The sequence below is a fragment of the Camponotus floridanus genome, unplaced genomic scaffold (genome assembly GCF_003227725.1).
Source record: "Camponotus floridanus strain SB8 unplaced genomic scaffold, Cflo_v7.5 scaffold6, whole genome shotgun sequence".
Classification (NCBI taxonomy): domain Eukaryota; kingdom Metazoa; phylum Arthropoda; class Insecta; order Hymenoptera; family Formicidae; genus Camponotus; species Camponotus floridanus.
In genome coordinates this window covers 1556618-1581313 of record NW_020229769.1, presented here as the reverse complement: position 1 = coordinate 1581313, position 24696 = coordinate 1556618, and the positions used below count along the sequence as shown (strand labels likewise).

General features: G+C 46.5%; 1 protein-coding gene across 8 annotated transcripts in view; it reads left to right on the top strand.

Moving 5' to 3' along the window:
- The window catches only part of LOC105252044 (basic-leucine zipper transcription factor A), an 88805-nt gene that overhangs the window by 36926 nt on the left and 27183 nt on the right, over positions 1-24696 (top strand). The window contains exon 1 of one of the 8 annotated variants that reach the window (XM_011259218.3): positions 241-796. The exons of the other annotated variants lie outside the window; for them this stretch is intronic. Within the exon in view, the coding sequence (XP_011257520.1) occupies positions 776-796 (21 nt within the window). The 5' untranslated portion in view covers positions 241-775. Of the gene's footprint in view, positions 1-240; positions 797-24696 lie in introns of those variants that run through there. 8 annotated transcript variants of the gene reach the window in all.

The following is a 24696-nucleotide window of genomic DNA, read 5'->3' as shown; positions in this document are numbered from 1 at the left end:
TTTGAAATAATTTTTCAAACGCGTGCGTATATCGCGATTTGATTTTCAGAGATGGAATTTTCGAAATGTGACGGACAAAGCGCAACCTCGGGAGGGAGGGGGGCGCGTCGGCGCGCGTCTACGGCACTGACAGTCGTGTCGGAGTGCAGGTGGGCCGAGCGCTGACGGAAACGGCCGAGCGCGCGTTCGGGGGAAAACCGAGCGGCGCTACTCGGCGAGAACTGTTGTCAGAGTGTTCAGTAATGCTTCGCATGGCCAGCTAACTACTAGTATGTGCGTCGGTGACAGTCGCGTTGTCATCTGTTCGGAGTGATCGTGCGATGTTACTCGAGGAAGCTAACCGGGCGAGAACCGGCGGCCGACGCGTACGTCGCGCAGTGAATTCTTCGTGAGACTGTGAATTAAGAAGGGAGAAAAGCGAACCGGAGAGGAGATATATACCTAGAAAAGCGCGGACGGACACGTACGTGGAAAAGACGGACAGTGAGTGGAGTGAGACACGGTGAGAGAACGCGAAAGACGGAAAGAGAGAACGGACGAGCAGAACTCATCGCGCCAGGGCCGAAGTAACGTGGAACTTTGGTTTCGCGTATCCCGTCCGTTGGCGTTCGTTTTTTTCTTTTTTTTCCTTCTCTCTCTCTTTCTCTCTCTTATCCGTCTCGAATACCCGGTGACTCTCGGAGAGGAAAAGAAAACGGACCGTCGCGGTAGCACCGTGTGCGGCAGTGCAGCAGCAACGTACCAAGATGCTGTCGTCAGTGTCAGCGAAATAATAATGTGGTGCGACGTCAGTCAGGTGAGTTTGGCGCGCGGTTCCGCGGCGCATCGCTCTCTCTCTCTCTCTCTCTCTCTCTCTTTCTCTCGCTCCGCGGCCGGCCGCCGTCCTTTTTTCTCGCAACCCCCCATCCACTCCGCGCGCGCGTTTGCGCTTCCCCGTATGCATGTACGTGCGTTCCCTTTCGGCGTGTACGACACGCGTGCCGCGTTTCCGCGTTTCGCGCCGGTCGAAGAGAGCGGGTTACGTGATCGCTCGTTGCTCGGTCGCTCCGAGAACGACGCGATCGCGAGAGAGCCAGGCTCGTACAACGACTCGAGTGTTTGGTCGTCGGGCTTTAATCTCGTTGATAAGAACGTTACGCGCTCATCGATAGCATTCGCGGGACGAAGCGTCTGGCTTCTCTCGGTCGACGGTAGCTCGCCCCGAGAAAAGTCGGCGGAAAATCTCGCCCGTTGGGCTCCCTCCGATTCTCGTTCCCTCGGCTCAACCGCGCCCGCGACGACTATCTTCGGGGGTAAGGCGGCTCGAAAAAAGAAGGAAGACACTCGCCGCTCTTTCTCTCCACGGCGCATCGCGCTTACAGCGTTCTCGAAAAATCGATCAACGTTCCCGTACTCGCTCGCTCGCCTCTCAGGCCTCTCGCTCGGAGCGAAAAATCGTCGGCGCGCGCGAGACGCGCGATCCCACATAGGACATCCAAGTGTCAGATTTGACGCGTGGTAACCTCGTGTTCGGTAGTTTGAATTCGAAGCGATCCCGCGTTTCCTTGGCCCGGCGGGGGGAAAGGCAGGAGGGCGGCCGCAAGGGGAAAGAGGATGACGAGGCGAAGCTCGACGAGGGGGAACGACGAGGTGGCTCGCGTACCGTGTGGGCCGTGGAGTCCAGCGGGGAGCGAGAGAAGAGGGGACGGAACGAGCGACAGCGGCAGCTTGATAACGCAATAGGGGGGTAGGGATGGGACGAGGAGGGACGAGGAGGGAACGAGGCGGCGGAGTAGAGCGGCGTGGATGGGGAACGCGGATGGCGCGGCAGAGCGGGTGGAAAAGGGAGAGAGAGATCGCCCGAGGCTGCTGGCTGCCTCTTCTTCGCTTGGCCAGCGCCGCGAGGAAACCTAGCGTCGGTTCGGAGATGCCAGGGTGGGGATACGGTTATAACCAACCATCAAGGGGCAGCGTCGTCATGGTTACCACGACGACAACAACCCGATCTGGTCTAGGGGGGTGTTTTTAAAGACATATTCGCTTTTGCCGCGTCTCCCGCTCGCTCTTTCTCTCTTCCATTTCCGGCGTTCTCTATTCTACCCTCTTCTCTCTCTCTCTCGTTCGTTTTAGTCCTTTTTCCTTTATCCCCACCGCCTTCCTTTCCCTCTTCCTAGCGATTGTTTTTCGTCACGAGGTCTTTGAGCGGCGAAATGTTTTGCGACAAAATCGAAGAAGAGGGGCGATATCGTAATCCACGAAGAGAGCGCGGCTCGAGTCATAATTTTGCGCCACCGCCATCCGAATTGTTTTTCGAGATGCCTCCTAGCGAATGATTATTAACGTTATTTGTATAAACTTAATCTATTAGTCATGTAATAATATTGCGTGCCGAATTTTTAAGTACGATAAAAATATGGTATAGATTACGAGATGAAATTTAATATAAAACACATTGGAATAAGAGTAAAAAATTATTACTCGCGTCATATCTCTCGCGTAAAAATAAGTCTGTTAAATCTTGAAATCGAATGCTCAGTTTTCAACTTTTTATTCAATTTTTTTAAATCCGACATTACCACACTATAGAAATTCTTTCGACCTATCATTCTCGGGTTATTGGAAATCGACCTGTCGTACTGGTTTTCGGTGTCGAAAATAAAAAAAGAAATGATTACTCCGAGCTGCCATAGCACTTCAAATGCCAACCGCAAGCACTGTTTTGTTTGGACGATTAACTGTAGGTCCACTCGTGTGAAATTACACTGTAAAGGCATACATTTGCACGATTTGCTTTTGATGATCATTTCGGACAAAATCATTCAAAGCGAGAGGAATACTGTAAATAGTGTTTCAAAAACGTTGATGATCCATTGAGCCAAATACAGCGGGATATCATCTTTTATCACTTTGTCCAAATGATCATCCGTAATGAAATGATTTACACGAAGCGTATAAACGACGTTTCGTGTCGAATAATTTCCGAGACGATTCGAAAGTTTTTCACATGTCAACGTTAGATTCGTGTATCCCCCTGAAACTATAGACAGATTACAATCGAAATTAGAAAGAATTTTTGAGTTAGTTAGAATATATATTATCAAAAGTCAATGCATTCAGAAAAGATACAAGTATAGGAATATTTTAAAAATATCTAAAATTTTCCGCGCGATATAATATTTACGCCTCATTCTTTAAAGATTAGCGAGGAGAATAAATTACACCAAAGACCACTCGCGATTTTCGTTTTCTAGTGTGAAAGAAAGCAAATGAAATTTACTTGTTTAACGCAGGGGCGATTTTTCGCGTAAAATTAAACGATTTTTCGGACGTGAAATTGGCGCACGGACGTAGAGCGGACGCGGCTACCAAAATTCGGGTGACGATAAATCAGCAGTGTCTAGGGGATGAAGGTGTGGGTGGTACACAGACACAAAAGGGGGGAGGAGGGAGGGAGGGCGGAGGAAAAAGAGAAGGATAGAGAGGAGGAGAGGGTTTTTCGGCGTTTCCGACGGCTGGTGCGCCATCGGTGGCCCGATGACCGACAAAACGAGCAGTTTTTCCACGTGGTTTCGCGTCGTACGCGACAAAAGGTTGTCTCGTTGTGTGCGCGTTCGCCGGCGCATCGTTGAACTTGGAAAAATTCGTGCACGCGTTCACTTAACCCTTAACCCTGTCAAACTCGATGATGAATTCGCAGCTGCTCAATCACCAACAGATAATATAAATTGTAGTTTGTTTTAGCTGTATAAAAAATTATACAATTTTTAAATTATAAGATAATGCGACTCTCTCCTTCTCTCTCTTTATTTCTCCATCTTTCGTTATATTACAAGTATTAACGAAAATATACGTTTAATGCATGTGTCTCAGTGCAGGTATTCCTTCTAAATATTCAAGAGAGAAAACAAGCATTTTTTAACATAAATTTCTCGCTCCTTTAACTCTGATTAGTTTAGGATTCGGATTAAAATATGATTAGATACTTGTCAGTAAATACTCTCAAAGTGCTGCATTCTTCGAGATGTTACATGGTTAGCACGCGTGTGTGTCTTGCCATCTTCTTTGCTTCATCCGTTTCTCCTAAATTCTGTCGATGTAAATAAACTTAGATGCTAATCTCGTGGGAAATTGCGACGAATGTCGCGTCAAATATACGCGCGCTAATTTATTAAACTTTTTTAATAACATTTTAGCGAGAGGCGCGCGCTTATATAAACACAGACCGGCGAGCATCGATTCATCAGAAAATGTGCAACTTATGTGACATAACTCCTCCGCAAGTTCTATTTCTGTTCGCGATGTATTTCCGTATTATCGACGCAAGCGGAATGGCGGATGCTGGACCCAGCGTTTGATGCCGCGAGGCAAACCGCTGACCAAAAACGCGCACGCTAATTTCGCGATAGTCGGTATCACGATATTAAAATTGCTCGCTTACCTCATTAATCGATCAAAATCAATATCCCATATTTATCCCGAGCGATAAAAACGACGCTCCACCGATGCTCCGACGATGCGGAACGAGGGATGTTTTTAATTTCTATATTACATCTACAGTAAAATCTACATTTCCAAGCCCGTGCGCGCACGTGTCGGTGTGCATGAAAATCCTCCCGTAAACCGAATAATATTTATTTCCCGATGGAGAGTCGACGCTCCCTCGCACACGTTTACGCTCGAAATTATATTTCAATATCGCGCATCTCGCGCGGGATGGACGCGCCGGAAGCTCGTCGACTCCTCGACGGATTATTTCGACCGATCGAACGCGCGCGTGTGCCACTTGGCGTTGCCGCATGTCGCAACGTCCCGTCAACGCGGCTCGGCGCGGCGCGAGTCGGCACAAAGTGAGTCCAAGTTTCCCCTACCTCCTACCCTCCCTCCGAGCACCTCCGCGTCCTTCGCCCCTCGGCCCCGCGGCCCTCGCGCGCCCACCATCACGGGCCATTAACGAGAGAGTTATCGACGCGCGATCTGTCAATAGGCTTCTCCCATTCATAAATTCGCCGGGCCGGCGTGCGGCCGCCGCCGCATAGTTTTGCCGCAGAAACCACGTGGCGGCGACGGCGGCGACCACGAGACGTACCGATGGACACCTCCGCCGTTACGCTACGCGACCGGGCCGTTCCCGCTCTAACCGCGTGATTTACGACCGGCCTTCCCCGTTTTAAACGCGTAGGGACCGGCGCACCGAGCGCTCCAGCCGAATCTTGTTCTCTCTCCGCCGATTGCGGAAAGTCCGCCACTCGCTGCGTTCAAGGGAAATAAAACACCGGGGTGCACGTATCTCTCCTTCTGAATATTGTATGATGAGAGCTTGCGCTTCACATTTTGTCTACTGGAACTTGGAGACGTGTCTTCTCGATGAATCTCGAGTTATTTTTTTTTTTAGGAATATGTATAATAATTATTGGTTATCTTTAGGAATGTATATTTTTGTAAAACAAGTTTCTTTATTCTCTCTTGTTTATTATCGATGTACTCGCCTCGAATATTCAATGTACTTGTGCAATTGACTTTTTGTTCGACAGCACATCGTAAATTGAGTAGCGCGGGTCTTTAACAATCGTCGAGTCGTGGTGATCTTCTCTCTGACGTAGCTTCGTTCACTGCGTTCTTAACTTTTATTCTTTTCTGCTTGCTCATCTCGCGTGTATCGCGTTGCCGGGTAGAGGTTATCGTTCCAAGTTGCGCTTTTCGAACGACGTAATAATATACAAGCAGCGTCGAATTCAAAATTTAACAATTTGCAAAGAGAAGACTTCTATATTTAAAGTTGTTTAGCATGTGTTTGAAGAAATATTCTTTCTCTTTACGGGGAAAGATGTTTGAAAATCACGTTCACGAAAAACTGAAACAAATTCTGCGTTCGCTGCAACATACGTAACTCGCCAAAACAAACACGTGTAAAAATGTCCGGACGTGTGTGACGGTATCACAAGATCGATGAATCATGAATTACGAATATTGTAACGCCGTCTACCTCCACCCATGACCCCACCTCTCATGATCCCCTTCCCTATCGCTATCGGAGACATCGAGGCACGTGGTGCATCGTACGCGCTTCGCATCGGCATCGCGTCGTCGCGCATTGTTTTGTTTACGTTACGCGAACGGTCCGCGGCGATTGAAAAATTGGCCCGGTGTAATCGATACGTCAATCATGCGCGGGCGTACGCGCGCGATGAGTATCAAAAGGCAGAGCGTAAAAGATTACTTTGTATCTCTTACTCGATTCATCCTTCTTCCAGCTAATTTGAATGAACCCTTTCGCAGCATCGTTTATCTCTTGTTTCGATAAAGAGGAAACTATATAGCGTATTAGTATTTAATGCACCGATAAAATCTGTCGATACGTTTATTTCTTTTTAAAGACTCGTCATTTTAGCTGCGAGATAAATTATTTTCTCTTTGAGGATTTTTAACTTGTTGAAATCGGAGCAATCGGAAAATATCTTTCACCGAGTAAATCTATTCGTGAGAGAGATATCTGTTTCGGGGAATCGAAATATAATTTTATGGAATAATTCGGAACATTATTGATATTTTGAAATTGAAATAATCGAAATAAAATATTCTTTTGATTTCGAACATGCTTGCAAAATTGACGATTACTTTATGATATCTCTTGAATATAGATAGTACTGATTTAAACCTTTTTATTTTTGTAACTTGAATGGGATTAGTTTGAGTAAAGTAAACTTTAGATATAAAGATGCAACAAAGTCTAGTTTTGTAGAAACAAGGTCTCTGCCTCCTTGAAAGACATGAGAAATGTATTGTTTTCCATCTTTCTAACATTAATGTGGAACGATAAGATGCACAGAAACAAAGGCTATCTTAAGTTAGAAAGTAGAAACGTGCGAGACGAGTCGCTACATGTACGTATAATTAATTCTTTTCTAACACTGGCACTTTATTATATAGATATATAAAAAACATAAGATTATAAACATACGCGTACATGTGCTGTACGTTATAAGAATTTCATGATTGTGTAAAAAAAATTGTTTGCTCGAACGGAGGCCTCATAATGCGGCTGCTACTCTCGAGTTGTGTGAAAGAATAGCGGATTTTGTCCGGTGTTTCGTCTCATCCGGGCTTTTCTCGCGCGACTCCATCAGCGGGAATCTTCCGTAAAAATAACCGTTAGCGATACCTTGCGAGCTGGTAGAGACGCACGGAACAATGTAGTTTCACAGTATCAAGAATTGTACGCGAATAGTTTCTCCGTACATCGCACGTATTTTGTATTATATGTATATCGCTAGACGTTGTTCTGATTAAAATACTATCGCATGACAAGTACTACGAGATGCGATAAAACATTTACATTTTTTTAAAAAGAGAAAAATAACATTTTTTTTATTTTGCAAAAATCAAGCTAAACGTAATTAAAGCGTGTGCAAGTGTCACGTACGATTTAACTGTCACGATCCCACGCTAATCTCCAAAGACCGAATACTCTTTCGCTTAAAAAGAATGTGGCCGGTACACGTATGTCATGCTGCTCACGTAAAGGTTAAGGTTGGCGCTTATAAGCGCCCTAAATTCGTAAAGCGGGCTTGAATTAAGTGCAGCGCATACCTCGCGAACTCTCGGCGTCGCGACACCCGACGATGCATCGCATTCTAATCGAGTCGCGCGTGCGACGCCGCGAAACTCTCGTCCTCTCTTGCGGTAGGTTAAGGTTAAGCACGGGAGAAGAAGAACGGAGAGAAGGCAGCGAAACGCTAGAGGGAGAGGCGAGATGTGAACGGAGAGTTTCGCGGCCCCGTTCTCTTTCCCCTTCATTAACGAGACCGCGCGGGCCTTTTGTGCGGGCGAATTTCACGCCCACCCGCTACCTTAATGGCTATCAGCCTACGGTGGCGGCGGTGGCTGCGCGACACAATGGCACCTGCTGCTCGTGGCAGGACACGCACGAACTCGCTGTCCGAGCAGCAGGTGCCGGGGCCCCGGACTTTTGTCCGTCAACACCGTCCCAGCGAGAGATCGCGCATCTTATTGTTACTAGTGATTTATTAGCCACTTGCGATCGGTTCGGAAGATAATCTCTAATGTCAACATCATGTTTGAGAAGAAACTTTGTATTGTAGCTAAACGAGATTTGGACACCCCAGAGGTGTTTCTGGGATATTTCGCGGAGAGAGGATCCTCGGACTCAGCGGGATAGTTTAACGCGGTCGCACGGGTCCCCCCCTTCCTCCTTCCTTCGTCGAGAGAGTCGCGTGCCTCTCTCAAACGAGCCCGCCTTAACACGCGGGACACACGCGGCAGTGGTTTACCCACCGGCGCGACGACGGAGGAAGCAACAGTTGACGATATCGACGTGAATGAGGACGGTTTATGTACTTTCTACGGCGCGCGCCGTACGAAGGACTCGCGCGTATGCGTGAGAGAGGCTCTCGCGTTACGCGCGTCACGAGAGAGAGCGTGTATACGTCGGGTATATGTACCATAAAGTGTGGTATAAACACACACGAGCAAAAGGATCGAGGGGGGAAGGAGGAGGGTATGGGCGAGAGCAAGATGGAGATAGACAACGCGCCTCGTTGGGTGACGGTGGGTGACGCGGAGGGTTCCCACGGCGGGAGGGAGAAGGGTGGAGACTACGAGAGAGCCGGCCGAAGTTGGTGAATTCGCCCCGAGTACGTATACATGCGCGGATGCGTGTGTGTACGTGTCGGGTGCATTGTGGATGTTCCCTCCCTCCAGACCTCGACACAACCGGCGCGCGATGTGTACTACTCCTTCCGTTCCGCATCCCGTGTTCTCCTCCTCTCCCCTGAACCCTGCTGCCCCCCGTGCCTTTCCACATCCATCCCTTTCGACCACACTGGAGATTCACCTCGTTGTGCGCCTCGTCTCGCCTCATCTCGCCTCATCTCGTTCGCTCGCACGCTCTTTCCGTTCCTCCTCTCTCCCTGTCGCAATCTCCCTTCCCCCCCCCCCCTCGGCACCCTCGCTCGCGGTGCAACGAGCGATACACTTTGTCGTCGTCGTGTAGTCGCCGCCGCTGCTTCCATTCCGCGGCTCAGTCGGTTTCGGCTCGGTTGCCGGTGAGGTTCGTGCAGGGAGAGATGCGCGTCCGTACGGATGCCGGACGTACATCTGTCACTCACGAGTCCGGACGCACGCGGCGAGAAACTCCCGCCCTTGCGCGATCGTATCTTTCATCTATCATTGCGATGTTAGAAACACATGCTGCATTCGTTTTAGTATCAATTTACCTGTCACCTTATTTTTATCACTTGTCGTCCCTTGACGGCTAGAAATTGAAGAAAGTAAATTTGCTATTCGATTAATATAAATTTTATTTTAGATACAAATATAAATTTCCGTTGAAGTAATCTTCATCTTCCGCTCGAGCATCGATCTCGATGCAGCGGAATATGCACGAAACAATTTATATATATATATTACATAATGTATAGAAAATAAAAAATACATAGAATTAAAATTGCGAATGAAAATTTAAACTTTTAAGTTTCAACTTTGGAAAAAATCACCTCGCTCGTTCGCTAATTGCGTAATCGTCGAAAGATTCCGCCGCGTAGGATTGGAAATGAAGGCGGCTAAAGTTACAAGGCGTTATTATCTAGGACGCTTTTGTAGGGAAGGAGGACCGCGAGCACCTGCACGGAGCGTCTGTAACGCGAACATTTCCGGATTAGAGCCGGCGCGCGTATGCGCGTGCACGACGTTTGACCATGAATGAAGCCTATTTGCGTACGAGCAATAACAGGTGACACTCGACGGCTGTTTACCTTCCCTATCGGTAAAAAGAGGGGCTGGGTATGCGGCGAGCAGCGGGCGGGCGGACGTAGAAGGGATCGTAAACACGTAGAAGGGAGGGGCGTTTAGGAACCACGTGGATAGCGCCGTTTGAAGGAGCCGTCGCCGCACCGCATCGCACCGCACCGCACCGCGTGGCGCCTACGTCTCGTACGTATCTATGCGTGTGTTCTCCCGCGCGCGCGAGAATGCCGCCGGCTTTCGACGACGAGTGTCACGGACACTTGCGAACTCTAGTCGGAGGCACATGCCGTGACACATCGGCGACTCGCATCGCGCCGATGTTCCCTCGCGGGGCCGCCCGCGGATTCGCGACGCTGTCGTTCGGATCTATTTCCAACTTTGCTCCATATTCGATAAAGAGCATCTTGGTTCGATTCATCGATGGATTTCATAATTAATCGGTCTCGAGCGATATTCAGAATCTCTCGTATGCACTTGATCCAATTTTAGCGCGCGAAAGAAATTTTTGGCGAACTTGGACATTTCGCGGAAAGTCGAGTCCTGTACCTTCAGCTGATTACAATGTTGCCTTTTATTGATTTTGCCGTCAATGTAAAGGATGAATATTTTTGTTATTTTGCATTGTACATTTTGCTATTTTAAACCAATGTGTTATACGGATATCGCGCAATTTTACTATAAATACTTCTTACATGTCTTCACGGAAGTACATGTAATTATACTGTAATATCGTGCTAAACCGATCCATAATGGGTCGTAATGAAAAGCAGGCAGTTTATAGCTCGTATAGATAATTATAGAAGATGTGACAAAATTGTATCACGATAAAAACAAAATCAACCGTAATTAATGATGCTATTAAATTCGTTATACAATTGATACGTATTTATAATCGTATTCGAATTTTTACAAACTATTAACATTTCGTTTTATATCATTACATTTTTATTAGATTCTCATATAAAGACAAGAAATCGTACGACGTGGAATAATACGTATTTGGAAATGATTTAAACTGACAAAAACATATCTTGATGAAACAGCTGCAACCGAGCGAATATTCAGCAGTATCGATTTGTGCGTTGATTGTGTGTACGGCGACGATCTATATATCTAAACTAAGCCATGCGCAAATGTTGTAAATCATTTCCACAATGAGCGTTTATAATTATCCATTTGAAACAGAAATACCCTTAAGATTAGCTGTCAACCGTTTAGAGCCAGTCAAGGTGATTTAAAACTAGTCAAAACAAAGTGATGTATAGCTCGGGCGAGTATCTACCTAATACATTTTAAGCAGCTTTAATACCCAAAATATTGTCTATTGTTATACCGTGACAAAATATTCTTTTATGCCACAAATTCCTTTCGATCATCGTGATCGGTTGATTTAAATGAGGTACAATGTAAGAACATTTATAACGATAGGTTACACGTTTGATTACACATGTATTGCGTGTAATTATAATTTAATAGTATTTCATCGGCCTAAATATTGAATAATTTTTACGTCATTTTTCTCGCGACGGATTAAATCTTGGGGGGTGGTTCTCTCGCTGCAACTTGAACCGCTTTTGACAGCCGGCGTTTCCCGGTTAATCGCCAACTCGCGATTCCGCGAGCAGAGACGCGATGGCGACAGAGCCACACTCTTGCTCGTCGTTTCTCGTCGTCCGGCATTGACCCGGTAATGGAAATCCCCTTTTAACGATCAAAACGTTGCATGTATATATCAACCGTGTGTGCGTCTAGAGTACCGAAGGTACATGTACGCACCCCTTGTCCTCTCCTCCAACGTATTCCCACTCCTGTTCTCCTTTCCCCCACCTTGAATGTTCGTCGCTCCCCCCGTCTCTTCCCCTCTCCCCTTTCCACCGTCGACTCTGTCTACCTTCCCTCCCTCCAATCTCCTTCCGCCTCGCTCTTTCTCTCTCTCCGTTTCTCTCTCGCCATCTTCCCCTATTCTCCCTTCTCTGTTCTCTCTCGTCTGTCCTCCCTTCGCTTCCTAAGATCGTATAGCATTCCATCGAACCGGAATCAAACGAGCTGGCGTGGTGGGAGCGAGAAGAGGATGCGGCAGGATAGGAATATATATATATGTATAAAAGTGTGTGCGCGTGTGCGTGCACACTGGGAAAGAGGCCAGAGCGGGGAAAAAGCGAGGGGAGGAGGGAGATTGAAGGAAAAAGATGGAGGAGCGGGGACGGGGGAGAACGGGGGTGGCAAAAAGACGGAAAATAGAAATAGAACGAAGCAGGAAGGGACTGCGACGGAGGAAAGAGCTGCTAGACAAATAGAAAAAGAAGAAGGAGCCGAGGGTATGACGCGATAGAGGCGATCTCGGGAGCCTACGTCCCTTTCTATCCCCTTTACCTTGAGCCTCGAGTATCGTCCTGCACGTATGCGATGATATTTACTTCAAGGCCACCGAGAGAGCTGTCTACGAGCAACATGGTACCGCGTGTGCTGCGTGACTGCGTTAGGCATCGCTCGAGCACTCGAATACAAGTATATGAGTCGTTGATACGGAAAGAATTGAAAAATACGATAGCGATTCTTTGATGATGTAGTCGATTTTCTCTTGGCAATTTTCAATCGTGAGTTGATGATAGATTTATTAAAGAATGAAAATTGACAAACTAGTATTTTAATATTTCTCGATTTTCACGAAACGATAGTTTATAATGCGATATGTTAGAAAACGACGATGTGAGGAATCTAATAATATATTAATCGAAAATAGGTGACTCTTGTATAAAATTCTTTTATGAAAAAAAGCTCACGGTTGAATGGTAGCATCTTTAAAACGAAATCCATGTCGACGTAGTTTTCGAAATGGACTCGACATACTTGTCAATCCGCGAAATATCTTTGGTAGCCCGGTTAGTATTTTGGTCTCGCGAAAGGCGCCGGTTCGGATCGCGCGGCCAAGATCCATCGATTGCCTAACCAAACTTAACGCGATAGTGACCGCTCTCGCGTGACAAATAGATCGCCACGTGGTTCGGGTCATCCCTCGCGCCCCTCGTCTACCCCGCGCCTATCCCTGCCTCCCTCGGCCGCCTATCTCCGTCTTTTTCTCGCGGTCCGCTCCTCCCTTTCTCCCTTCGCGACATTCCCACGAGCTATAAATTCACGCGCCTACACACAGGTGGCACCGCTCTTTTGCCAAGTGCATGCATACAAGCAGGCAGACTCCCTTTGGAGATAGCAAGCGCGTCTAAACGCGCGGGAGAGCGTGTAGAGTGGGGGAAACGACGACCGTTTATCGTATGCAAACGGGAGTCGGCAACGTGCGCGCGACGACGACGGTAAAAAGCGGTTACTCCGCGGAACACGACGAAGCACAGATATCGGCATTCATTCAGTAATAACTATCTTCTCGCGACGTGATTTTCGCGAGAGAGACTCGACAAATTGTACTGTCAGTCACGGACAAAAAATCCTTATGAATTCTTTCCTTTAAATTCGAAAACGACTCTCGAAAGAGAAATAACGTTGATGATTTTCCAGTAAAAATTTCGAATTTAGATTCACCAACGGTCATAAATCCATCTGTCATATTTCGAAAAACAAAGAACTTTCTGAACATGTACTGGATAATATTAAATTTACCCTACAATGCTTGCAATGTTGCTTTTTATACTGTTTGAAATCCCGGAAAATGTTTATTTTAGCCGCTTATATTTAGGATTTCCGGCTCGCTAACACTTCCGTTCGATATCTTCTCTGAATAACTGACTACTAATCCAATTCTATCTACATGTCAATAGCAACTAGGGAGGAGAGAGAAAAAAAGACTTTTTATTTTACACGCTACATTCTAATGTGGGCGGATGATCCGTCGGGGATGCAACGTCGCTCGCAACGCACGCGACTTGGTGGACGCATTTTATTGCGTGCGAAAGGCCAACCACGTGCGATGAATCGCGCGCTCTCGTGCAGGTGGCAGCACGCCGCGATGTACCTTTGCGTTCCTCGCGTCGCGCCAACGTCACGCGCGGCTACGTCCTCGCTCGCGCGAGAGCGCCTCGCCTCGCCTCGTCTCATTTCACCTCGCCTCACCTCACCTCGTCTCGCCTCACCTTCTCGTACTTCACCTCACCTCACCCCATCCCATCCCATCCCATCCCATCCCATCCCATCCCACCCCATCCTATTTTATCCTCACCGTCTCCCTCACCTCACCTCGTCTCGTACCGTCTCGTCTCGTCTTGTCTCGCCTCGTCTCACCTCGCCTCGCGGCCGCGCGCACGCAAGCAACGTGTTTTTGCGGCGTGCGCGCTTCTTCGCACGACGGCCTTCCTTCCCCCCTTTTCGCGCATACGCGTGTACATATTTCTTCGTCAACTTAATCGCGCCGACTCGTAGCTTCCTTCTTTACCATGCTTTTTTTTGCGTAATCTGTAATACGCGTGTCTCTCGCTGCTGGATGCCGCTCTCTCTTTCTCTCTCTCTCTCTCTCTCTCTCTCTCTTATTAGAGGTAATATTATTCGCTCAAGTATCTTCGCTTTAATAAGATTTTAATGCTATGTACATTTGATATCGATACTCTGCACAGACGCAGGGTATCAAGGATCTTTGATATTTAGCGAGGTAAAAATGTCGCGAAAATAATACCGATGTGCTTCGATAATATTAAATTATTGCGCGGCGAGTCGACGTAACGCTCGGTAAGACGACGGTACGGAAAGCAATATCTCGACGCGGGGGAGATTTCAGTCAAGTACGTAGCAGACGGTTACGCAATCGTTCGTTTCTTCGGCGCGAGTAAATATTCATGATGTAGAGACTACGTTTGAAAATAATTGTGCGCGTATATAAAATATATAAAATTACGGGGGTGGCAGGGGGGCATATATTTATCGCATATTGGCCGTTTTATCAGTCTCCTTTTCGTTTTCTTTTTAATGTCACCGAGTTTTCTCTACATCTCGCATTCATCGACCGCCTGCAGCAGTAGTCGACGTTAACGTTTGGCAACATTGTGTCTAACATCGCGGCGCAGTGCTCGCGACGCGAACGACCGCGCGATTTCTCGTGACGCTCACGGGGCTCCGTCGTGAACGAGGTTCACTCGACGTAGCCGGCGATCGACGCGCTACGTCGTTACTGTCGCGGCTCGCTCGCTCGCTCGATAGCGCCGAGGGTTGATAGTCCGCATTGATCCTGCGGGAGAGCTTGGTATATCGCAAGGCTAGGTCGCTGTCGCTCGTCGATCGCAACCGAGATCGCCGTTCCCCGCTCGAACGTTATTTTCCCCGCTCTCGAAATCCAGCAATTTTCTCCATTTCGTCTCCAAGAGGATTCGATTATGAAAATGAATCGGATTGATTTTATTAATTTTTTTTACGATAAACTTGAAAATATGTAAATTTCCCCCTACACTACTGCTTGGAATGAGTAAGATAATAAAAATGAAAGAGTTTTCTCTCTCTCTCGAGAAATCCTGGAAATTCAAGCGTCGTCTATCTTACTCGTTGCTTTTTGACGTTTCATCTAATTTTTTAATTCTTCGGAGAAATTATCCCGATTATAATAAATATCGTGCAACAAATCTTGCAATTTTGCTTGCCTGAATTATATCGATTTGCGCCGAGATATGTTATATTACGCGGGATAAATTTTATACGTGCGCGTATGTGTAGCCGCGAGGCTCGGTGTAGATCGCGCGCTTCTTTTCTGTTACGTAGTCCCGGCTTATTTTAGAGATGCGTCATCCGGTAAACACGATTCAACGTCAACGTGTAACGTCGTCTACAGCGAATGTAAACGGCATGTTTTGCCGGATTAAAACTTGTCTCTAAGATATTTAAATTTGTGAACTTAATCGAGAGGGGAAGAGAAGGGGTACTATTTTTCCATAGAGGTATTATTTCAATCAAAAAACGACATGTAATCACACCATTTATATATATTTTTCGACAGTAATAAATTATTAAGTAGTAAAAAAATAATTTAACAGATGCAAATCTCTCCGTCTCTCTTTATGCATGGAATCAAATTTTCTTTCACACAAATTTCGTCAAGATATTGACAGTACGATGAAGGACAGTTTAGATTAATCGACTATTCGTCGTCGTGTTATTACTCAGCGTCGTTTTACCTGCCCTTTTTTTTTATTCTTGGCTCGCAATGACGATTCAATTGCGTGCGCGCTACCTCGTGATCGCGGATAATCCGATCGCGACCATTTATCTAGCGCCGTTCGTTGCTCAAGAAGATGGTATCGCCGAACTTGGTACGGCCATCGATAGAGATAATCATTGAGATTATTATAGTATAGAGGGTGTACGCTAATTTACAAATATTCAAACTCCCTCCGCACATAAAATATCCTTCAGAAATTTCACGTACGTTATTAATAATGACAGAGGGGCCTCGTGTACATTCAACATTTTTATTATCATCAAAATACTATCGCGCGGAAAGAGATGAAGAGCGATCCTATATCGTCGCTACATTATTTTATATTACGATATTCGTACGTAATAAAGTTTCATCGAATCTCGAAAATATATTCCGCAATAAAGAATCTCGATCGCACTTGTCTATTGTCCGAGTACATGAGTACCCATGGATTTTAGATATTCGCGCTAACGAAAATTGATTACGCGCAGACCAGCGAAGTTTTAATATATCGCCTCTCTCTCTCTCTCTTTCTCTCTCTCTCCCCCCCCTCGCGCGCGCGCGCGAGCCGTTATTTTCAACGACCTCCTCCGAAAAGTATCGAGGTGGAGCGCGCGAGAGATAGAGAAGCGCGGGAAAGAGGGAGACGAAGCGAGAGGCTAAAAAAAGGGAAAGAAAGAGAGAGGATCCCATCAGGGCGCTACGGCGCGGAGGAGTCAGTGTCCTTTAAGTAAGTTAGGCGCCTGCGCGAATCGACGCTGGAAATTCTCGACCGATGGTGGTCCTGCGGCCATGCGGTGGCGGTGGTAGGGCGTATCGGTGGGCGCCGCTCGGCGGGCGCGGGTGGTGCGCGCGTATCTGTCACGCGAGCGTGTGTGCGTTGCGCGCGCGCGCGCGCGAATCGGGTGGAGGGTTAATAGGACGTTGGCGCCACGACGGCGGCTCCGAGAAGCGCGGCCACGTGCGCCCGCTATCGAACGGCCACCCATCCCCCGAGCCACCCTACCCACCACCCTCAGAGCCTCGTCATTCCCCCGTGTCACCTACCTACCTACCGCCACCCCCTCGCTCTTCCTCCCCCCGTTTCCCTCTTCTTTTCCGCCACCATCCCCCGGCCGCCTCGCTTCATCTCATCCTCCCTTCCCCGCTTCACCTCCGCACCGCCACAGCGGCACTACTACCACTACCATCACCACCACGCCCCTAACCCTTATACACGCCGCGCTAAACTATGGCGCGTATATAGGTACGTATCGTTATGTACATCTCTACGTACATGGACGTGGGGTATATACGCGCGCGCCCGCACCCGCGCTCGTATACCGGCGGCACTCGTACACAACTGTATCTCAGAATGAGCTGGATATATCGCGCGCGCGAGAGAAGTCGCTGAACACGAGGTATACAGTTTATGCCATTACCGACGCCCCGCCGAATTTCGGGGCTCTTTCTGAACAGCGACACGTAACGCGCGCGCCTTTCGGAGAGACGATCGGCCGCTTCGCTTCTCTTCTCTTCCCTTCTCTTCTCTTCTCTTCTCTTCCCTTCTCCTCGTTTCGCCAGCGACTTTGTCGCGCGCGTGTTACGTCAATTTTCATTTAGCGGCATTTTCGTTTCGCTCGGTCATCGAACGGACGTAAACTCGAATGACAAATCGAGGACGTAATTATTCAGCGATGCTTTCCATTCTTAGATTTAAAAAAAAAAGGCAAACGTTGCTCAAACGATAGATAACAGAAATATGAATAAAATAGTAAGAGTGATCGTTAACGATATTAATGGAATGTATCGCAACGCGTTAACTTTTTAATCCTTAACCATCGTGGCCTCGCTAACGTAAGACGCTACGAATGAACGGCTCGTAATAACATTTTTATATTTTACATTACATTTTAATTAACGTAATATTTCAATTTTTTAATGTTTACTCTCTGCGATAATAATGCGTTTCTTAATTTTAGATAGTAATTAATGTACGCCATCGATTCTTCTTGATTGCTCGTTGAACTTATCATAAAAAATAGGATCACGAATCATTTTTCCGATATTTTACAAACTGTCTACACCGAAAATGGACAGAAATTTATCACAATAGTCGAGGCTTGAAGTCACAATTGTCGTATATTTAAGCCATTAAAAGTATACATATTTAATTCGTATCATACAAATATTTCGTTTATATATAGTGATCGTGATGTTTTTAATAGTTGAATATATTTTTCGCGATTACATTCGATCTTAAACACGATGAAAAATTGAAATGTTTCGAGAGGAGAAGAAAAGTATTCTCGTTTCAGCTTTTCTTAAAACGAAGACGCAGCACCTTCTTCATCAAGCGGTGATAATCATATATTTGAGCAAGTGGTACGCCACCGCCTGACAAAACCTCCGCTCATTCATTGATTCAGACTTGATCCATCGTTTAATGCGATCCGCAATAGTTTGTTTCGACGACGTTCTTGGCGATAAATATGAATTAATTTTTTCGAGGGAACTATAGCGGAAAGAAAGTAATTCTTTGAAACTGGGGCTTCCTTAATTAAGATGCGCACTCGAAAATTTTGCTCCGCGTAGGAACTCTTGGAAAAAAAGGACCCCTTTTCCGCGCTTATCCATGACTCTTGCAATATTCCTCGAAGAATAAAATTTTCAATATATTCATTAATAGACATCTTAGACTCTAAAACTTGTTATTGAAAGTTGGATCTCGGAAAATATAACTCACAAAGGGACATCTACCGACTCGGATGTGTCAAGTGCGCGTTCATCGACAACATTCACTATTAAAAGTTCTCTCGGAGAATAAAGTTCTCTTGACCGAATACCCATCAATAATTATTCGCATTCATGTGTCGACTAACTCGTAACTGTCGCTCTCCCGAGGGACAAAACTCTCGAGTGCGCACCGAGCCGAAGAACAACATGGAAATGTAACCACGAGAATAAGCTCGCGATCCGCATTCACGAGCGTGTCATATAACTAGTTACTTGAAACTCGTTTTTTTTTTCTCAACGCGTCGACGGAGAATACGTTATCAATTCTCTCGTTTGCGCATTAGGGTGAAGTGAAAAGTAATAGATGTAAGGTGGAGGTGACAAAGGATGCGAGTGAGTGACAGAGAGAAAGAAAGTGAATTAAACAGGGGGTAAGTGTCGGGAAATGCAAGGAGTCAACGATAGAATAGCCACGAAGGGGGTTACGCGAAGAGAAAGAGAGAAAGGGAGAGAGAGAGAGAACGCCTCCGGTCGGCTGAAACTGCCAACTAACGAGTAACAATCCCGCGGTTATTTGCTTAATGGCGCTTACTGTTGTTGGTCTCCGCGGTAGACTAGAGGTGGCCGTCTCTAATTGCCAACACGAATCTCGAACCAGTAATAATAATTATCCGTTGGATAACCGCGTGTCCTCTGGATGAGGACTGATCACCGATCTTCCTCGTCTAAAAATTCCCGAGAGGAAGGAAAAATAGAAAGATACCGATCAAGTGTACGTGATCTAATAGATTTTAAAGATAACTACCAATAGAATGATATTTTCGATGATTTTTAATATTCGATATTTTAAATTTCAATATCAATCGTTTGATCCAACAGATGTGCCAAATATATATTCATATAGACACCGTAGACTAATAAAGAATTCATTTTTTTTAGTATGAAAGTTAAATGAATATTAATATTAAGCAACATTAAAAATGTCTTTCTGGATCTTATATCATGTACGTATTTCTGATGTAGCGTTGACGATAAAATTATAGGACATTTTATTTTTAAAATGCACGGTTTTTGTCGCAATAATGTTATGCAATGCAGAATATTTTAGATGTTAACGAATAAAGTAAAGTTCATCTTTGTGCTTGTATATTAAACGAAATGGCGTTCAATAATGTTGATTAAATTCTGAATGCTATATCACATAGTAGAACTTTGAACGTATTATTACACTAACGGTGATACGGAATTTATTTCTAACATTCCCTTAAAATAACTACCAAAGTGGGACACAGGCTACCTTTGCACTTATACGTTTAGGAAAAACATGTTAGCAAAGTTCATTAAAATTTCAAAAAAAAAAAAAAAAAAAAAAAAAAGGAAAAAAACCCGTGCAATGCTGATATAAATGCTGATATAAAAGGTCAGGTTTAATGTATCCTTAAACCGACTATGGCTGAAGCACGGAGTATTTCGAAGCTAGTTGCTTTTCGTGTAATAAGGGTGCTTTTCTCTTTTTTCATGTTTTTGAGAGCAGCGCGAAATTATTTTCACTAGCTAGACGTTCATCATCGCGCCAGCACGAATTTGCAAATTTTCCATAGCTGCTCTTCAACGGGATTCGTTTTGCCCCGGTTCTACTACGGGCGTAAGCGACTTTTCCCATACACCTGCGCATTTACCATTGCGCACCTCCCCACCCTCCCCTCCTCCTACCATCCCCAACTACCCCCTTCTCCTATCTCTCCACGCCTCCGTATAGTCTCTCGTCGACCTATCTCCTCGCTACGGCAATTTCAAAAAAGTGCATTTTTCAAAAAACCATAAGACTAAACTTCTCCTAACTGTACTCCTCCTCGGCTCCAACCAGACGAAGAAAATCTATACGTCGGATGGAAACTGGGCGCGGAGCGTTCTACGGTCCGATTCAGAAAATATCCCCGCTTTCCTCTCGAATAATTTCAACGACCGCTCGCATGCTTTGGTAACACATAGATTAATAAATCTTTGCGGAAATTTCGAATTTCCAGCACGACCGCAAATTTTTTATCAATGTAAATCTCGAGCGGACGATGGACGTTAGACGAGTCTTTCATCACGTTCGGTCATTTTCACGAGGGAAGATGATTTACATTCGAGTCAGATGAGCCGCGAGTTTTCGGACCGACGCTTTTCGTCGTGATCGCGTAATTTCGATTCGCACAGAGAAAGGGAGAGAGACAGAGAGAGAAAGAGAGAGAGAAAGAGAGGAGGAGAATTTTGTTCGCTCACTCGCTCGCTCGCTCGCTCATTCTCGGCAAAAGCTTTCGACGATAGCGTATGAAGCAGCCTGTACGCAGAAGCGCGTTGTAGTGGGGAGCGTGGGCGAGCGGGAGAACGGTGAGGGGCGGCGAGCGGCAAGGGGGAACAACGCGGTGTGCGCGCAATGTTCGCTGCTGGCGAACGACGACGGTGGATCGGTGAACGGGGAAGCGCGGCGGCGGGAGAAGGACATCGAGCGCGTAGTCGGACAAGGAGGGAAGGCATTACTCGTGCATGGGGCGTTACCACGGAAACCCCTATTCGTTCTCCATCCCTTCGCTCGCTCGTCAGGCAGCGCGAGAGAACGAGGGAACGAGAAATGCGGCGGAGGGACGAGGGGGGGGAGCGGAGAGGGAGACGGTGACAGAAATAGAGGGACCGAAAGGACGACCGACAGAGAAAAAGGACGAAGCGCGAGAGAAAGAAAGAGGGTAGAGGAGAGAGACGAGGAGCGAGTCGGTGGAAGCGGGAGAGGACGAGAACGGCAGAGAGAATGGGAGAGCGAGAGAGAGAAAGGAGTAATTGAGGGAAAGAGAGAGAGACGGGGGGGAGGGAGCAAGAACGAGCGAGCGATATAGGACTCGACGGTGGGTGGGAGCGAGAGAAGCGGCAGCGCGATATCGAGAGGGGAGTGGGTGATGAACGAAGCGAGCGAGAGCAGGATGGAGAACGAGAGGGTACGCGCTAGAGGAAGATAGCCGGCAAATGCGGAGCCGCCAGTGCAATCAACCCGTTGCCCACTTGCGAGGGTAAAACTATCCCGAAGTCAGACGAGGATACGTATATTGCGGAGGGAGCTTTGTCGCTATATACGTATATATTTTATATATGTATATATATAAATATATTTTATACGTACACACATGCACACACACACACACACACACGTACGTACACTGACGTGCATACATACGCGGGCATATAGTATAAGAGACATCGAGTAAGTAGGAGATGTAGAGGGAGGGAATGAGCGCGGAGAGCGAGATAGAGACAGAGGAGAAACGAGTGCTCGGGGAAAAAAAGACCAGACGAAATTACGAGATTAGATGACTGCTACCTGTAACGAGACTCCATCGATAAAGCAGCGTTTCTACGTTCAAGATTCCAAGCCATCATTCACGCGTGCTTTTTTAATTCGATCCGCGCCCTCAACCGCGATGACAATTCCTGACAAGAGCGTCTACTCGCGAGACACGATCATCTCGAAATGGATGTATATTTGATGGATATATACTTTGAAAGTTAATTCCGATCAATATGCGATTAATAATATATATAATATTCGTCTTATAGTAATAAACGACAAAATATGGGAGGCGAACGGGGTCTTGATTCATCCAGCGTCCGCGTTAAATTCGTTTTGGTGTCGTAATTGTGAAAACTTTGTTCCTTCGTCGCGTTACAAAACTCGCATTTTACATAACGCGCTGCGCACGCCGGAGAATATTATCGACATTTCTCTCGCACACGGTATCTCGAACTACGCCCGAGTAAATGAGGAGCTTGAAGTCGGTCCACGAGAAAGTCATCTCCCGATAAATCCTCCCAAGCGATCCGGATATTCACAGAAATATTCGAGACGTACAGTCGCCCTTTGATTATGACGGCAACTGGAATTAAAAATGCTGGGATGTCGAAACTTTAAATGATTTTGAGTTAAATGACGTTTGATAGATTTTTTTTTTATTTCGATTCAACTTTCAGGATTTTGCATATTAATTTAATTTTAATAACAAAGTATTTTAATTCCATGGAATCTATGATATCAATATTAGTTGTAAATTTCGTTAGATGGATGAATATAATACAATGGAAAAATGTATAGAGAAGTTATGATTATTATAGTTTTAAAATATTCATCAGTCTCATTATATTTCCCAGAATTTCTATCATGTTAACATAATTATCTTTACAAATGCATCAAAGTAAAATTTGTACTTCCATCCTGTCAAACGGCTCATATGTAATATATATATAATATATATATATATATATATATATATATATATATTATATATATATATATATTATATATGTCTAGATACGACGTTAAACTCTCATGCGCGAGGGTGTCGGAGCTTTCGTTCTCCTCGTGGCTGGTGCTGGTAAGGCGCAGTTGCTCTATTCTCTTGAAACCAGTTTTCCTCCACATGACCGTCGGAGAAGGGCAGACTGAAAGAACGGGAGAAGGAGATACCGGGAGGGAGACGGGAGAGAGCGAGAGAAGAGGAAGAAGAGAAAAAGAAAGAAAGAAGGAGAAAGAGACGGGCGCTCGCACATATGTGTGCCCGCATGCACGCACACAGTCGCACGCGACCGTAGTGCGTACAAGCGCATGCACGCGCGCACACACACACACATACGCACGTCCACAGTCTTCTCGCCGTACGCACGTCAGCTAAACTAGAAAGTTGCTCCGACCGACGTTGTCGGTCGAAGAAACCGAGCGACGCTCGAGCTAGAGCTACCTTTCGAATTTCAACCGCGAATATTTTCTACGTATAGACCGCCGGCGTCGTGCCGCGCCGGACATGCGCGTCCTGGCGAACTGCAAAATTCGATCGGCGCGCGCGCGCACCGTACTCGATTCTCTCGGCCGCGGCCGCGGCCGCGGCACTAGCCCACGTATAAAACGACGCGCGGCGATCGAACGCAGCGTTTTCGAAAGCCCCCGTATATCCGTCCGTGCCGTCCGCGTTAGCTCTCTCGCGAGCGGCGGCGAGCTCGCTACGGATCGGTAGGTGCGATCGATCGAGCGTATATTTGGTCGGAAGCCAAAACGCGCGATGCGCCATCACGTATACATTATGTACTACTGCCACATGCATTTATGTACATGTATATAATGCTATATATATATATATATATATATATATATATATATGTATGTATGTATATATGTATAAAATATTGTATACATGTATATATTATGTACGAGGAGTCCCGTTATACGCTTTAATATTTTATATCGCGCTGTCTCGTTCAATAGAGCGTCACGATTGTAATTGGGACTGACGCTCAACTCCTGAGCGTGCTAAAGTTGGAAAATTGTTCAAGAGGGAAAAAGAGGGAGGGACTTTATTTTACAATCAACTTTTTAAAACAATCTAAAATCCCCGTCTCCTCTAAACCTATCTCTCGATTCGCTCGCAACGAGCATTAGCTACCGACATTAACGGCATCTCCTTTTTGGAGCTGTATCGTAAATTAGAATTTTACATTGTCGGAGTATATCGTGCCCCACGGCGTATATCGCTGACGGATTAAGACGCGCGAATCCACCCTGTGTATCGTGAAACCTGGTCGCACGGACGCCTCTGTTCCTGCGAGTAGAAAGTCCGCCGGTAGAAGTATTTCGTTCTACGTCGAGGCAACGCGGCGACTTCCCGCCGAGGCGAGGTGAGGCGAGACGAGCTGAAGCGAGCCGAGCTGAGCTGAGCCGAGGCGTGGCGAGACGAGGTGAGACGAGACGAAACGAGGCGAGGCGAGGCCTCGGAGCGTGGGTATCAGCACGGAACCGAGTCTACAACGCATTAGCGCGGCGTTGTCACGTTTCGAGGTTCTCTCTCTTTCTCTGTCTCTCTCTCTCTCTCTCTCTCGCTCTCCCTTTTTCTTTTTCTTCGCCCGTCTCCGTCTCTCCTTGAAGCTCGTTCCTTTCCCTCCCTCGCCGTCCTCCACCCCGACGCCTCGCGCCTAGCAGTACCGACTCGTTCTTTCTCTCGACGCTCCTCGCCGCCTCTCGCCGCGCGACGTTGCTGATTCGACTGGCGGGAAAACTGGCTCTTCAAACGGATTTTCCCGCGACACACGGC